This window comes from Mycteria americana, chromosome 3 (assembly GCF_035582795.1).
Source record: "Mycteria americana isolate JAX WOST 10 ecotype Jacksonville Zoo and Gardens chromosome 3, USCA_MyAme_1.0, whole genome shotgun sequence".
NCBI classification, from domain to species: Eukaryota; Metazoa; Chordata; class Aves; order Ciconiiformes; family Ciconiidae; genus Mycteria; species Mycteria americana.
Window position 1 is genome coordinate 128,142,481 of NC_134367.1, and position 16,525 is coordinate 128,159,005.

Below are 16,525 nucleotides of genomic sequence, written 5' to 3' on the forward strand. Positions count from 1 at the left end.
AAGTATCTTGAGGATATTGTACAGCAAATTTTCTTCTCTGTTACAGCCGTGCAACTCCCATTGTTAAACTGGCCATTGTTAAAAAGGCCAACATTTAACAGAACCAAAGCTGAATAAATACTTATTTTAAAGCTACGTTACTTGTCTAACACTTGCACTGGGAACAGAAAACATTCCATCAGTGTTCCAAAGTCCTGCAGACAGAGCTATCACAATCCAAGTAGTGATAACACAATTGTTCAAAAATGTAGCACTCGTGTCTACCTTCGTCCACTTAAGTAGTTCCCTTAAAGCCAGAGAAGCTACCAGACACCTAAAACAAAGCATTAATCTTGGCAAAACTGGATTCAAAATGTTGATCTTTTGAGGAACTTTGTTAATTTCCAGGTTGAAAAGAATGCTTTAGGTACTATTTAAAATTATTTGCTTGTTAAAAAGGCCTCTGAGTATAGGCCTTTCCATTTTCTGTCCCTGTTACTCTGTTTCACTGAGACATCTAACTCTAAACTAAACTTGTTCATAAGTTGAGTAAGGAGCTGAAGTGCCTGTAGAAATGATCTTACTCATGTATGTAATGCAGAATACAAAGAGATTATTCAGTCATACTGTGCCTGAGGAACCAGATCTGTAGCAGTCAGCTCTGCCTGCCGAAGGGAGCCACACACATCCACCGAGTTGAAAGAAATTCGGTTCTGCCCTGCAATGCATAGTGATCAGTAAAGCAAGGAGAGAATGAAGCTAGGAGGATTCGTGAAACTGCTGGACAAACCAAAACTGGTTTCACGTATCTAAATACAATGGACAGGTGTTGTCATATCACCAAGAGATATCACAGAAATCACTGCATAGTTCCTAACTGGGACCGGATAGCCCGGATTTTTCTGTCATATCCTCTGCTTTTCTCCAGTGCCTGTCAGTAGGCTGCAGTGGAATCGCTCCCAATTTGTGCCAGTTTAAACAAACTATAGCTTTACATTTTTCAAAAGAAAGCTGATACAACCTGCTTCCCAGCCCTCTGTACTTCCCTCTCCTCAGCACTTTTTACACAGGGGCGGAGGGACCATCCAGTTTTCCTTCAGCAGAGGACTGACTTACCCACTTCTCACTTGCTTGATGTGGGCCAAGTATTTTCCTCAGAGTGTGAGAACCACCTATAACAGATAGTCCAAGTCCAAACACTTGCAATATTTAAAACCTGCCCAAGGGTGCTGTGGAAGAGCTGAATGCACATCTTAGGGCCAGCACTTCTTCCACAGGCAGCCCTCTTCCAGACTCAACCTCCGCTTTTTTGGCTACTGAGTTACAGTCAGGATTGTGCCCGTGCCTGCATTAGAACCCCTCATTTGGCAATGACAGACTCCCTTAAATTGTTCATCGGGCAGCACAGCCCAGTGCTTGCCACTCTCAGAGCAGAGCTTGTCACACGACTGTTGCAGGGAAGCCCTGTAGTTGCCACCTATTGTCTAAATAATCTGAACACATGAATGCAGATATGGGAACTTCTAATGTAGTTCTCATTAGCAGAGCGTACGGCTCATTTGACTGCTAAGCAAACATGCCTGCTTGCAGTCCAAGTTGTCTGCACTGGGATTTCAGAGAAATTATCAAATATTTCCATTTTCTTTCCTGCCCCTCCCTCAATCTCACTCCATGTGTCACTGCCTTTCAAATATAAACTTTCTGCTGCTCTGCAAGGAGGAGCTCTGCCAGCTCATCCAGGCTGGCTGTAAGACCCTCCCTTGTCATTTTAGCTTTAAGGGAATGATCCCTTGCTGCTGTCCTGTCTCCGTATTTCTTTAGCTCATCAGCTATCTTTCTCCTTGCCCCACTCACCTTGCAAGGCTTTTCCCTGACAGGTAAGGAACACTTAGGAAGGGAATCTGTTTTATCCAGCTGCCTTCAGCGCTGCGTGGGGGCAGTGACTGTAGCTCCACTTCCTACAAGCAGCCCCTGAAGAGGTCGGAGTGGGAAGGCACACCCAGCACACTCCTGCACCTCCATAATTCCAGGCTGGATACCATCAGCAGCTCCTGAGAGGAGGCCTGCACCACCCTGCTCTGCCTGGCACCTGCACCAGCCCAGCTCGGGGCCAGCCACAGCACCGAGTCATCTTCCATCCCCATGTCACTGAGCGTGTCCCAGCCAGACTCCAGACGTTCCCCTTAATGCACATGGGGTACCGCACCCTCCCTTTACTCATCCAATTAGACTTGGCTTTCGCTTGTTTGTACCACCTGATTTATACATAGGGTTAAAGACCACAGGCTCAGCGGTCTATAGTAACCGAGTTATTAATTGCACGGTGCCAGATGCATGAGATGTTTTGCAGAGAGAGTGAAAGCAGGACAAGGGCGTCTGCCCTGAAATTTCGCAATGCAGAGGCAAAATCCTGGACAGGAATGTTGTTTAGATGAAAACAAAAACCTTTAAGAAACTAATACCTCGGCTCAGCTGCAACCCTATTCTGTACATCGTGCATAATTAAACCAAAGTCAGGTCAGGGTAAAACACTACCAATGTCAGATGGCTGCTGTCTGTTCTTACTCACAATAAATTCTGTAGGGGATTTCACCGCTGCCTTCAGCATGCGTTACTGCAGCAGACAACACACACACCCCGGAGTTTTCTGAAACCTCAGGCTGAATAATCCTGTTCTTTCATTCTCTCCTTGTTCTCCATAGGAAAATGTCTTGCTTGTGGTTGCTCTGTGAACTGACCTGCAAAATTCTTCTTTTGTTGGCCTTAAAAGCCGTTCTCCAGATTTTTTCAGGATAGTTTCATTCTTAAACATCACTTGGATCACAGCCAGTGAGAAACATTCATCTCTTAAACTTTACAGCCTGGTACCATCCTCGCCTTCTCCTGCTCTCCTGATGCTTCTGCTTATCTGGATGTCACTAAGGAATGCAGGGCTCATCCCTAGCATTCCTGCAGGCAGAGGTGTTTTGTGCAGCACTAAATAAGCCCCGGGGAGGGGGCATCTGGTTCAGCTCTTTGTGCATCATCCACGTGAAAAGGCTGACAAAAATGCCTGCCTTTACTAAACGATCCCCCAGGTTGCCACTGAAACTCTTAGACAAGTAGAAAAAGCAGAAGAATAACCCGAAGAAACACAGCAACATGAGAACAGGCCAAAGTGACTCACGAAGGGGAAACTGCCTGCTGCTACCAGATGGTTTCAAAGAAACTGGTGAGAGAGGGCTGCTGTCTGCCCTGGGAAACCTTCACCAATACCTGGGCAGCTGTTTGAGACGTAGTACCATAGTAGTAATATTCCAGATGACTAGAGTTTGCAGCTAGGCAAAGAGCTGGGAAAATACAATGCCTGCCTCAAAAACTGGGCATCCAAAAAGCAGAAACAAAGGTGGAAAATAAAAATAACAAAAGCTCGTTTTCCAAGAGTGCTTTGCTTCTTGCAAGAGGTTCTCTGCATCACTCGGAAATCAAGCGCCTCTGGGCAAAGACTCCACTTCCCTTCCACCTTCACTGAAATGAGTGGCCCACTTGCTACCTAAGGGCTGGGCTGCTTTTCCAGTCTTACAAGGCTGCTTGTCTCAGTCTCCGAAACGAAGTCAGTAAGGTTGAACACATTAAAAGTAAGGCAGCATTTGACTCTCCAGGTTTAATGGAGTAGTTTTTTAAGAGATTAAAAACAATGCTATAACCAATGAAAATTCACTGTCTGTAAATACTGAGCTAACGGCAGCAAACACAACACGGGGGGACTTAATAGCCAAGGCCACCCCCTCCTCCCCAGCTTCTCTCGAAGAGGAGCTTTGCAGCCAGCACGTCTGCAAAACCAAAGGGAAGGCAGGGTTTCCACCGGCCTGGCAGGGGCTGGACTTCCCTCCTATTATACCAAATTCTTCAGATTTTTTTAACCTGCTCCAATTTGCCCTTTGAACCTAAGAGAGTGCAGATCTCTGAAGGTACCTGTCAGTGCGCACGTGCCCAGCCTGCACGCTGCCCTAAGCGCAGGCCTGTGAGCTGCTCCACCAGGGTTAAACTGTGGGATTAGCCCCCCATTTAGGAAACTATTTGTCTTACCTTAGAGTCATTCCACATGGGGAACAATATGTACATCTCACCCAGCCTCCAAGGGAACCGCAATGGCTCCAGAGAGTCCTACTAAAAGACGGTATCTTATTCTGTGGATGTTCTGGTGTTTTTCAAGGCTCTCTCCCCACACAGATAATGAATGACATGGTCAATAGATAAGGTCTGTGTACATGCAGACTCAAGGTTTTTGGGAAAGCAAGACCTTTATCTTCACTTTAGCACCAAAGCATACAGGTCTGTGTTGCCTTCATGTCATGGATCTGTTTTGTTGTCCTGACAAATGGAAAGCACTGACTACTGTTCTCCCTGGAAATTTTAATCATTAATTGTCTTATAGTAGCAACTGAACAACCACCCTTCTGCTTTTACTTTGGAACAATCCCTATCAATTCATCCCTTTCCAGTTCCTGGCTTTATTCTCAGCCCTTGACCAGCCTAATTATTATGCGAATTGTGGGAATGCTGAGAAACGCAGCTCAGGGCAGGTCCCTTGGTGGAAGATGTTTTACATTGTCACTCTTACTTATCCAGAAAAGGATGAGAGAAAGAGCTGAATGGGAATTCTGCCAAGCCACGCGGTACGGCAGATGCAGAACGGAGAACACAACCCACGCACAGCAGGACCGGGAGAGGCCTCCCAAGTCTGTCACGCGCGGCGTGAGATGCCGCAGGCCCTCTCCATCGGCCGAGACAATTCGCCTCTGCAGGAGCGGCAGGTGAGAGCTTCGCTTTTGACATTTCCCAAGGGCCTCCTTAGAAAAGTCATTTGTCCTGCGTGAACATTTCCAGGATTTACTCCCAAGTGCAAGAGTCTTAGAGAGAAATAGAAACACTTGAAGCCTTTTATTGGCACCTAGAGAGCGACCAAAGCCCATGTCAGCAGACAGAGCCTTAGCTTTACATCATCATGACCTGTCAGCAAAGAAACACAGTAGTTCCTCTCCCTTCCCCCCTGTCAGTGGAAGACGTGCGAGCTGGGACTACAGGCACTGATCTTTTCCCTCAACCCCCCTCTGCTTAGACAAAGACAGACGGAGTAGCCCTGCCTGAGTGTTGGGAAATAAGAGCCCTCCCACCCACCTCCTGCTAGGGCCAAGGGAGCGGCAAAAGCCGCCCGGAGCCACCCCCTCCCCAGGCAGGGGAAAGCTGGATGCGGGGGAGCGAGCGAGCCTGGAACAAACCTCGCCTGCCTTTGTGGGCAGAGCCGCGAGCAGGGAAAGCTGGGAACAGAAAAGAGGCATTTCACGCTCTGGGCTGAGTCACCGAAGTGTATAAAATCAAGGCCAGGCAATCGCAGCCACACAGAGCGGAGGCACGAGGCATCAGGATTTCTGGACAGGTATGTGCAAGCGGATGCGGTTTCGAGCCAGGGATTAAGATTAAATCTAAGATCGGGATCCAGCAGTCCAATTCCTCCCATCCTCTCCCTACCATGTGCTGGGAATCCAGCAGCTCCGGTGACCGGGAAGCCCTGAGGCTGCTCAGCTCTTGCCCGGTTCCAGATGACAAAACGGGCACAGGCAACCAAATTATACTAATTTGCTGGGATAGCAAGCAACAGATGACCGTCTGGGCAAGACCTGGCACCATTCAGGGAACAGCAAGTAGCTATTAAGGTTTGGAGTAATTCTGAGATATTTCATACTACAAGGGGGTTCAGTCACCCCCTTGTGTAATATATACACATGGGGGTGACACATATATTATACACATCTATTACAGTGTAATATATTTTTGGATGAGTAATGATCATTATGATGCCTGGCAGCGCAAAAGACAGCTCAGTAAGAAAAGCACTAGTTTTGGGCTGTGGTTAATTCCCTCCTCTGACACAGATTACCTGCGCAACCTGGGACAAGTCATTTAAGACGTCTTCTTTCTTTTTTTAATTTTTTTTTTTATGGCAAAGACAAAGCTGGGGTGGGACGAGGAAGGAGCACAGAGGGAACTGTAACACTGAATAACATTCTGCTTCGTACCCGGGCCTTTGGGGCCCTGATCCAGGAGCACACTCTCCGTTTCTGACCACTTTGACTGAAATGTGGTTCAGGAGCTGCGTGCTCAGCACCTCCTTTCCCCAGCAGCTGGAGTGCATACCACGCCTGAGGCACTCACCTGCAGCAGGGTCCCAGCCCTGCCACCACCTGGCAGACAGCCTCCGGGGCACTGCCAGGGGGTCAGGAGCAAAGGAGGAGGACAAGTCTCACAGTGCCTTTGGGCTGCCACTCAGACACTGTGGCTGTCACTCAGAACGGGACAGAACTGCCCTGGCAGAGCCCGCACAAGCCCTGGGCTTTTGCTGTTTCAACTTCTGCTAAGGGAAGAAAAGCCCTTCCTAACATAGGAGAGGCACTGTTACCTGCCCACCCCATTGCAGTTCAGCCCAGTTTGGGCTCCTACGTCCTTTAATGTTTGACAACCCTCCCCTGCCTTTGAATCTGTATATTTGCTTTGTACAGACAACCTCACAGAAAAAAATCCCTTGCCATGGTCACACCTGACCCTAGCCCTGTTGCTTGGGTATCATCCCATTAGATAACGCTTCCCAGTGGGCTGGCCAAACGGGACACTCTGCAGTAGGACAGCCCTGTAGATAGCAATACACAATCAGGTATAAAAGTCAAGTCCCATAACATGGCAATATCCCTCTCCTGTAGCTTGTCCAGTATAGTACCAACTGCTATCTTTATACTGGAGTAGCATTGGCACTCCCTCATATCCCTGTAATGCACAGAGGCAGCCGAGCAGAGAGACCGGGGAGCCCACCTCCTGCGTTGCTGCTGTTCTGGGTGCCAGACTGGTACTGAGGGTACCGGCCTGGGAACCAGACACCGTGATACCACTTGGTTGCTTTCTGCATGAAAAACTGTAGGTATACTTAAGACTAAGATCACGTGATACTCCTGTCCCCAAGGGTTCATGTTTACTTAGGCTTAATTACAGAAGAGACATTAATTATCACTTCCACTGTCTAGATCCAATAGGAAAGGACTTACAAATGTTTCACTTCTAAATAGCTTGTAGCTTTCTGGAGGGATTTAATTTAGCTCTTAATGCTGATGTTTTGTTTTCCTCTCCCTGAAACAAAAAAACAAACAGATCTTGCAAGTTAATTGCAAGCCACTTAAGGGAAGGATGTTTTCACACTTGCTCATCCTCTCTCTGCTGGTGGGGAACACAGCGTCGGGCCCGGTGAGCAGAGCAGAGCCTGCACCATCCAGGGACGTCACCACCTTTTTCCAGCTGGCTCAGGAAGACTCTTGGGAGAATGTCAATCTCACCAGCATGTCCTGTGAGGATCAGAAGAACAGGACCTGGATCACCCTGCAGCTGACCAACAGCAGCCTGACGGCTTTCCCCATCTGCCTTCCAGAGGCCTTGGAGACCTTGGATCTCAGCAACAACCTCTTGGAAGAGGTGAACGGCACAGAGATAGCAAACCTCCCGCGGCTGCGCATCCTCTCACTGAGGCAGAACCATCTCCAGGCAGTTAGATGGGGATCTGAACCCCTCAGCAGTCTTCTCTCCCTGGATTTAAGCTTTAATAAGCTGTCATCTGTGCCATCATGCCACAGCTCTGCCCTGCCTAACTTGAGGTGGTTGTCCCTGGCTGGAAATCCACTGATTGAAATCCAGCCACTGGCTTTTTCCTGTTACCCTCAGCTACAGTTCCTGAACCTCTCTGCAACGCTGCTCGGGCAGGATGACAGCAGAGGAATTAGGGAGTCTGCTTTTGCCATCAGCACATCTCCTAGTAAGGCCACAAACAGGCCTGGAAACACCATCAACATGCTTGATCTGAGCGGGACCTTTCTTGAGAAAAGTAAGTTCCTGGATTTCCCACTGTAAACATGAGGCTTGGTCAGGCCGGGGGGAGCAGAAGCCTTGCTGGGACAATGGCTCCCATCCTGGCCAAACCCAGGGTGGAGGGGGAACACCCCACGCTGAAAGCTGCAAACAGCTGGTCCAAGTGTGCAAGGCACTCTCCAGCTGTGATGCAACTGCTGGGGGGAAACCCTCATGCAGACCAGCCTCCTGAAGGAAGGGCAGAGAACGGACACCACCAAACAGGACTATTTGTCTCTAGTCCCCCACCTCTATCCTAATTCCACTGTCAGCCCTGAGATTAGCTTTGGGACACGCAGGAGGAAATTAATTTCTCTTTCCAGACACACTGCTGAAATCTTTCTTTGTCTATTGCCACAGTTACACTCTTCTTTACACCACTGTATTGAAGTAGCACAGAGAGAGGCTTTTTGTGTCAACTGCAATGGGCCAAATACTTCCGCACAGGGAGACAATCCCTGCCCTGGGCAATTTACAGCATTTTTTTTTCTTTTGTCTGCCTCCCCTGCCAGCCTCAGTTTATAGCTAAGGTGCTGAGGCAGACAGATGTTAGATGCCTTGCCCAGCTGCGCTCAGCCTGGGGCAGAGCCAGGACCCCAGGGACTCCTCAAGCTAGAGGTTTCACCTCAACTCACATTTAACAGATACACCACTGAATTTCCTCCATGAATTTGCCTAATCCCTCTTGTGGCAGTGAGTTACACAATTCAGTCATGGGATGGAAAGGCACTTGTATAAGACCTATTATTTGAGTTTCATGCTTCTCAGCTCTTTTTCCTGTGCTAGGAGAAATGAGAAGTTATTTGCCTTTCTCACACCAGTCAAGATTTTGTAGACCTCTCTAATCTCCCCCCACCCACCACTTCTCTGAGCAGAGAAATCCTTGATCATTTAATCTCACCTAACAGGAAAGCTATTCCATATCTCTTATCAGCTTTATTGCCCTTCTATCTTCCCTTCTTTTCCTCTGCCCTATGACAGCATGACCTGCAGGTAATATTACAAAAATGTGATTGCATGGGTGTTTATACACTGGCGTATTGATTTTTGTTCTATTCCTTTCCCAAAGAGAATAGCTGCAGAAGGTCACAGAGATATTTTCTGTCTCTATGAACTCAAAACTTTTTTCTAGGCAGAAATCCACAGGAGTGCTCTATTTAGGCAATGGGTATAAATCTTTTTTCTGCTTCAGTTCAACCAGAGTGGGCCAGACACTTGCCCAACCTCAGATCACTTCACCTGACAAAGATGTCACAATTAAGAAGCCTCGATACTGACTTCTTAAAGTCCATGCCTGATCTCCGAGAGCTGAACTGCCAAGACTCCCGCTCACTGGGTTTCGTGAGGACAGAGATGTTTGACAGTGCTCCTCATCTGAGCCATCTCTCCTTTGAGAAGTGAGTTTTCTTTTTTATTCTTCCACACATAATGTCGCCTTTGTCTCACAGCACCATGGTGCCTGGGAGCTGATTTTTATGCAAAGTGGAAGCTGATTTTTATGCAAAGTTTGCTTGTTATCAGATGTTTAGGAAGGAGGTATGGGCTTGCGTGCTACAGAGAAACACGCTCTCTTATACTCAGATATGCCACGTAAAGCCTGTGAGGTAGACCTGATACAGCAGAAGAGCTGATACAGCCCAAAGGGGTGGCATGAGACTCAAAGCAACAGCACAGTTACTGGCTGCTTGAGATTGCGTCCATCGTGCTCCCACTCGTCTGCCTTATCTCCCAGTCCACGGGATTAATTCGTCTAGCGCTGTTAAGATTAGCATAGACCCACTGAAGCCCACTTGCAACACAGACCATCCTTCCAACATCTACAATGGCAATGTCTCACCAGAGGAAAAGCAGGTCACTGAGGATTCCTTGCTCTACAAAGGATGAATGCTGACAGTTTCCTAAAATCTGCACCTTGGAAGCAGTCAAAAATTCTGTCCCTCCCACTTTTAGTGTGAGAGATTATTAGAGTTCCTTGTTCAGCATTAGTAAAAGCAATGGTTTAGTCCTTATTCTAGAGGTAACACCTCAGTACGATTTACTTGGTATGTTACACACCTGTTGAAATACTAAGGGAAACCAAAGCCTGGAAGTGATTTATCAAAATAAGAGTAGGTAAACTGCACACAGAACAGTCAGCATAAAGGAAAAGACTTGGAGAGCACCTTAAAAGATTTCTATAATATAGGCCCAGATTATAAGCATATCAGAAAACAAACACTAAAGCACGGGCTGTGCTCTAGGAACCAGTTTTAGGAAAATAAACCCATTTTACCAAAAACCCCAACGGATTCCATCCCCCATTAGATTGCCACACTGAATTTTACACAGCACTTACCACTTCAAAGTGCCAAAAATCACGATCCAAACTTAAAAGACAAAGGTATAGCAGTTAAAGTCATAGACAAAAGAGAGCATCTTCTGAGCACACAGACTGCAAAGAGGTCCCATTATCACACTCTTTCTGCAGCTAGGACAGCTTAACAATAAAGGCAAGCAAGGTCTTCCTGTATTAGTCATTTGACTTGAGTAGGTGAGAGTACCTGTTACGAGAGAGGCAATTAACACGAAGAGGATGATTGGCATAGAGAAAGTCAAGCCATTACAAGCAAACTGGGAAAGAAGCTAGAGAAATGGTATAGTATAAAAGAGAATTGTAGCTGAATGCATGATTGCAGAGAGGAGATAATCTTTCACAGAAGGCCCTTGCCAAAATGCCAGGTCTTTTCCCTTCCAGCTGCCATCTCTAAAGGTGTTATCCCCTTACGATGCTCTTGTTATGCTTTCCCACACAGCAGCTATGCTGTGCAACTAGAGAGATGGGCAGGTATTAGCCTGGACTTTAAAGTCCAGGATGGTGGTGTTGGTAACTGGCTGCTTCCAAGGGAACTGCAAATATTGCTTTGTGTCTTACACATGCTAGGATGCTAAGCACGCTCCAGCCCTTGGAAGGTAGCTCAGCGCTTGCTAATTACTGCATTTGTCATCTTGTAGCTGTAACCTGAGTTCCTTTAATCCTTGGAATATCAACTCATCGGAGAGCATCATCATCAACTTGTATGGAAATCCCCTGTTATGCGACTGCCAGCTCTCCTGGCTGCTCTCCAAGCCCAAGAAAGTTGTGCTGCAAAAGTAAGTGAGTTCAAGGAGATAAAGTAATGCTCTTCAGACACAACTTAAATGTGTAAGTTATTTGGGGACCGAACATTCACTACCATCTAAGTTATTCAAATTCCTTGCGTGTTCTTCCCTCCCACAAGAGGTAGAAATGCAAAACAAAGTCCCCTTCAGGGGCAAAGCATGGCTGAATTATACTTGAATGTCGACAAATGCGATGGGCACATGTAGAACAGTATAAAGTGTTATTAGCTGTGGATTCTATTTTAAGGTGAGAATAGCTTATTTTCTCTCTATTTCGGTTCATATTACTCTATTAGCTGGAGATAAAAAATGAGCTGGCTTGGTGGCCTTGATGGGCCAGCACTGGGAGCAGGAACTGGAAGACTTTGCAAGAACTTTAGCAAATTACTTCCTCCTTGCCCTTGCATTCCCAAAGCCTACATCAGCACAGGCAGTCAACAAAACCCCTTGCAAATAGCACCATTTGTCACCTATTGTTTTCATGCTCTCCTACAGTTTCACAGACTAATTACAATAAGCTGTAGTTAAAAGAAGTACTTTGCATATATATGATCTCTCTTCCTTTTGAAAGGCCACCAAGAAGATTTGTCATCAGTAGCAGGAAGAGCAGAGAAGTAGATTGTTAAAATTAGATTGTTTCTCATCAGGATTGGCTTAGCAATTGCATTCTTTACAAAAACATGCAATGTCTGAGTAAAGAACTCGAGCTTAGTCATTCGAAAGCGCATCCCATGTCAGCACAGCTCCAGCTGCCTAAACCAGCTGGCTTAAGTATCTTGGGAACCCTGTTACATCTCTCTGCATGCATTCCCCTCTTAGTGTGGCATTAAAGTTTGACCGTTTCTGACAAGTTGCCTTGAACCCCGACACTCTTGCTAAGGTTCACAGTCCTTGTACCAAAGGATGCTTCCTCTCAGGCAAAAGATATTCCTGCACCTTACAAAAACAAAAAGCCAGTCAGCTAAGTTCCCAGTGCTGTGGAAAGCTATCTGCCAAGCACAGGACTATTGTTAAGACAACCTAGCTTTGGTCTAGGTTTCACATCTTCTTTAATATGAAGACTGGTTTTGGACAGCAGGTTGCCAATTCCAATCCAAGCAGCCTCACAGGAGCCTGTAATGTTCTTGTGGACCTTGTCTATTCTAACTTGTCCCCTCTGCAGGGCTTGGGAGACTTTTTGCAACACATCCCAGGAAGATTGGGGCAGACCTTCAACATCTTTTTCACTGCTAGAACTCTACAACAAATGCCAATCTGAGAGAAGCGTTGTGCTGCCCGATTCAAACACACCTTCTCTCAAACACGATGCTTTTGGCCTTACCAGTTACGATGCTACTACTGTAGCAACAACAGACTCTGCTCCACTAACCAAAGACACTTATACCAGCTCCCTAATTCAGAGGAATGTAATGAGCACGACGGCAGCCAACCCGACGGAGCAGATGCTCACAAAGGCCAACAGTTCCTCCCACGAGGAGGAGGCAGTTTCCAAATCCACGAGCAATCCCCTTTCCTTCGAGTCTGTAACCACCTCCCCGGGTTTTCTCAAAGAGCTCTATAGTCACTCCTTGGATTACGGCTCCACAAGCCAAACTGAAACAGATCAGCTAAAGAGAGAGCTCAGAACAACCGATGCAACATTTCCCCAGGAAGGCCCATTGAACCAGCCCACTAGTGATTATTCTACTAGAGCAACAGGAAACCCCCATGCCACTGACCATTATATCCACTCCTTTGCCACTCATGCTGGGGAAGGTACACCACAAACGAGCCTACCACAGCTGAACTCCACAAGGACCAATGCTCGGTCACAGCCTGCATCCACCAGATCGCTGATACACTATGTAGATGACTACGATTACGACGAACAGTCGACGGAAACCCCAGTGCAACTGGCATACACCTCCTGTGACTACAACCCTTGCAGACACCTTCAGAAGCCGTGCAGTGAACTTCAGAGTGCATCCCAATGTTTATGTCCTGGCATGTCGAGGGAAGATGAGGTTCCAGATCCACCGAGGCTCAGAGAGGTGTCTGAAGTTACAGACAGCTCTGCACAGATACGCTGGTGCGCCCCAAATTCAGTTGTTCATACCTATGAGCTGACGCTTCATGCCCAAGGCAACGAGGACAGACAGTTTGTCCTGGACAATATTTATTCCACAGCGAGGCAGTACACTCTGTATAATCTACTACCATACACCACTTACCACATTTGCGTGACTGCTTTGAACAAAGCAGGGTCAAGCCAGCCAGCAAGTCAGGGAATTCCAGGTAATTCGTGCACCAGATTTAAAACAAAACCCAGCTACAAGTCTGTCTTTGCTGCTCTGTCTGCAGCAAGCGGACTCTTCCTCATTTCCACAATTATTTTGTCTGTATGTCTGTGTAAGGCATGTAAAAAGCCTCAGAGTGAGCAATATGGTACACACTTAGTCTCTTATAAGAACCCAGCATTTGATTACCCATTAAAACTACAAACCACTAATTAGCTCTAGGTGATTGTTCTACACATTCAAAGCTCACTGTCTCTATCACCTTGGTATGTTTTCGTGAGACTCTCAAAATGTCCTTCAACAAAACTATGAAACACCAGACTTCATAGCCCTTATGTTTCTAAGGGAGAAAAAAACACAAAAAAAGAAAATCTTAATAGTGAAGGCAGTCAAACAGAAAAAAGCCTTTGGACTCTTGTTCATGTGCTAAGCAGCAGCAAACTTGGAGATCAACCTTGAAAAGTTGTTTTTATAATCACTTACAAATATACTAGCATACATTTCACCCAGTGAGAGGCTGCCTTGCCAGGCAGATGCTCTGCCTCCAGTATCTCTCATGGATACAGTCCACTGACAGCCATGATCCAAGATGCATCTATCTAAGCAAGAGAGACTCTGCTTTTATTCACATAAGTGAAGCTGGGGTTTCAATTTCTTCTAATGTCCCTATAAAGGTATTATCCAAAAGGAGAGTCTTACTGGAAGGAGCTAGAGAAAGGTCTCCTTGGGCTCAGCAGCAAGGTGCTGGGCAGATCTAACTCCATTAAATAACTCCAGTGACTACAACTGCTCAGCACAACTTCAGTTCAGGAAAAAGAAACATGAAGACTAATTGTAAAAAAGGACAGTGCAGGACCCTTAGCACACGGATAATTGTTTTGTTCTGACTTTGTACGATGTTTTCCACAACTGAGGCTCCAGAGTGCTACCACAATACCAATTTACAGGCAGTGAGGATTTTGCAGTACAGCAGTAACCCGCAGAAGGGGGGAGCACATTAGCATTTGCTTCACAACTGATTTTAAGCAGAGATGATTGCTCAGTCCCATCTACAGATTTAGCAGGCTGATGATTTACCTCATACAGAGGCAAAGAGCCAAGTAATGCAACAATTTAATGCGTGTGTTGCTGAGACTTGAAAAACTGAAATCCCATCCACTAGCAGCAGACAGTTATGCAGACATTTTTCAAATTTACTTTGGGATGCTAATTTCTGCTATAAAATAATAACAGATGCTGAGAACCCTGGTTCCTCAGCAGCTTTGAGCTTGCCATTAAAATTCAAAGAGATGTTTTTGTAAGAGGAGGCGTTTGTCCCAAATACTTCCTATTCAGAGACCCAGAGATTTATGTTCCAGTAGCTGCGTGTTTCTGCTGCTGTACAGATACAATATATAAAATCCGCCCGATCTCAGAGAATGAAGGGTGCTATACAGTGTAAAAGAGTCTGTTCTGTCCATTTCTTTTTAATGCTTCCAGTATTAATGGAAATAAAATCTACAGAGTTGAGTTCTGGTTCTTTGTTAAAGACCTAGATCTTTGTGTTGTCTTTACCATCTACAACATTTAGCCTGAGAACTTAAATATTTTGTTGCTTTGGAACAAACTTTCAACATATAGTAAAGTAATTTTTTATCGTGGTAAATTTGTGTTAACTGATGCCATAAGAGCTTTCATTTTGTATGTGCATAAGGTGGCCTGTGCCATCCTCACCACTACAGGCTTGCAGCCCTTTCCTGCAGGTTTGTCCTTTCCCCTACACCAGTGCTGGGAATGACACCGTCCTTGGACAGATGCTCGTTGCAAATGCCTGCCATGCCCGTCCTGAGCTGCTTGAGCTTGGCTGAGCCCCATGACTGAAACTCACAACAGGAGTGACATGCAAATGGAGAAGCCAGGATGGCGTCACCTTTCACTTGGAAAATCTTTTTTTTTTTTTTTTTTCACATTCTGGTAGTTCAGACCTTTCTTTGTTTGGACTTAAGTTTTTCATATTTATTTCTGGCTTGTTTTTTCCTGCATTTTCTGGAAGGTCTAGTGAACAGGCGCAGATGATACTTTAACCTCATTTGGAATGAGCTGGAACCTTCAGTCTTTGACTCATTATTCCAGACTGGGGCAGAGATCATATACTCCCTTGTGTTTGTACAACATAGCCTTAACAGACCTTGACTGGGGTCTTTGGTATTACCAGAAACAGAAACAAAGTGGAGCAAAATAAGAGATTTGTGAATAACAATTTATATAGTCTTGAAGATTAGCTCTAGAGGAGGAGGACAAAAAAAGATACTGCAACTGAAAATAAAGATAGTTCCAGCTTAACTAGGAGTTAGTCCAAAGCAACAGGACATCATTTAAAATGAGATTTTGAGGAGATACATCTAACTACCCTTTACAACATTGCAACTCATAATCACTGCAACACCTAACTAGAAAGCCACAAAGCTCAGCAGAAGATCTGCCAGTAACAGGATTTGACTTCCCTGAGGGTCAGTGACCAGAGGACACTCCAACCTGACACTACCCAGAAGCGCAACCTCAGTCTCTTGAATCTTTCCCCACTGTCAGATGCAGGTTTATCACAACCGATTTCTCCAACCAGTTCTCACTCCAGCCGCTCCTGACTTTTCACAGGTCTTCACTGCCTTCAAGCCAAGGCAACATGTCAGAGCCTCCCATTCTTTAAAAGTGCCCTTCCTGGGAGCCAAACAAATATATACGTCCCACTCCCATGTCCCCCAGTTGCTCCAACTTAAAGTAACCCTCAACAGCCCAGTTTCATCTGGGCTAATGAACCGTCCTGAAGCACAGATCCCCCAGCCAGGGGTAGTGCCCTCTCTCTTGCCCGATCACACTCTACCCTTTCACAAGTCAGATGTAAGAGATTTCGCAGCAGGATTTGAAACATGGGATTTTTATTTATCAACGCCTATGGTAAGTAACACTGCTTTAGGTGCAGAGGTTCTTTTTTTCCCCCCACTACCACTTTATAGTTTCACCAGAGTTTATTTTAGTAATAACCAACTAGTCTGTTGTCTTTTTTTCTCTATTTGAATCAGTGCTTCTCTTACTTCACTTTTTCCTGATATTTGTGCTAAGCTACAACCACTCTTCCTTGGATATATCATATATATACACTCTGAAATAATTTTCAAATTACGAAAGCTTTATTCTGCCGTACTTCAAAAATTCCAGCTTGGATTAGA

The 16,525-nt window shown here is 45.8% G+C and overlaps 1 protein-coding gene and 1 long non-coding RNA gene across 3 annotated transcripts in view; one reads left to right on the top strand and one right to left on the bottom strand.

Annotated features, from left to right (window-relative positions):
• The window catches only part of LOC142407435 (uncharacterized), a 221,570-nt gene that overhangs the window by 197,076 nt on the left and 7,969 nt on the right, over positions 1-16,525 (bottom strand). The window lies entirely within an intron of this gene.
• Positions 5,026-14,830, top strand: LRRN4 (leucine rich repeat neuronal 4). Its single transcript, XM_075496929.1, has 5 exons — positions 5,026-5,398; positions 7,159-7,882; positions 9,098-9,302; positions 10,897-11,034; positions 12,206-14,830. Exons 2-5 carry the CDS (start codon positions 7,195-7,197, stop codon positions 13,533-13,535), a joined length of 2,361 nt encoding a protein of 786 aa, XP_075353044.1. The 5' UTR covers positions 5,026-5,398; positions 7,159-7,194; the 3' UTR covers positions 13,536-14,830.

Excerpts from the sequence above, each read along its gene's own strand:
- LRRN4 (XM_075496929.1), top strand. The coding sequence starts at position 7,195 with ATGTTTTCACACTTGCTCATCCTCTCTCTGCTGGTGGGGAACACAGCG. Across the intron at positions 9,303-10,896 it reads AGCCATCTCTCCTTTGAGAA|CTGTAACCTGAGTTCCTTTA; the intron begins GTGAGTTTTCTT and ends GTCATCTTGTAG. Across the intron at positions 11,035-12,205 it reads AAGAAAGTTGTGCTGCAAAA|GGCTTGGGAGACTTTTTGCA; the intron begins GTAAGTGAGTTC and ends TCCCCTCTGCAG.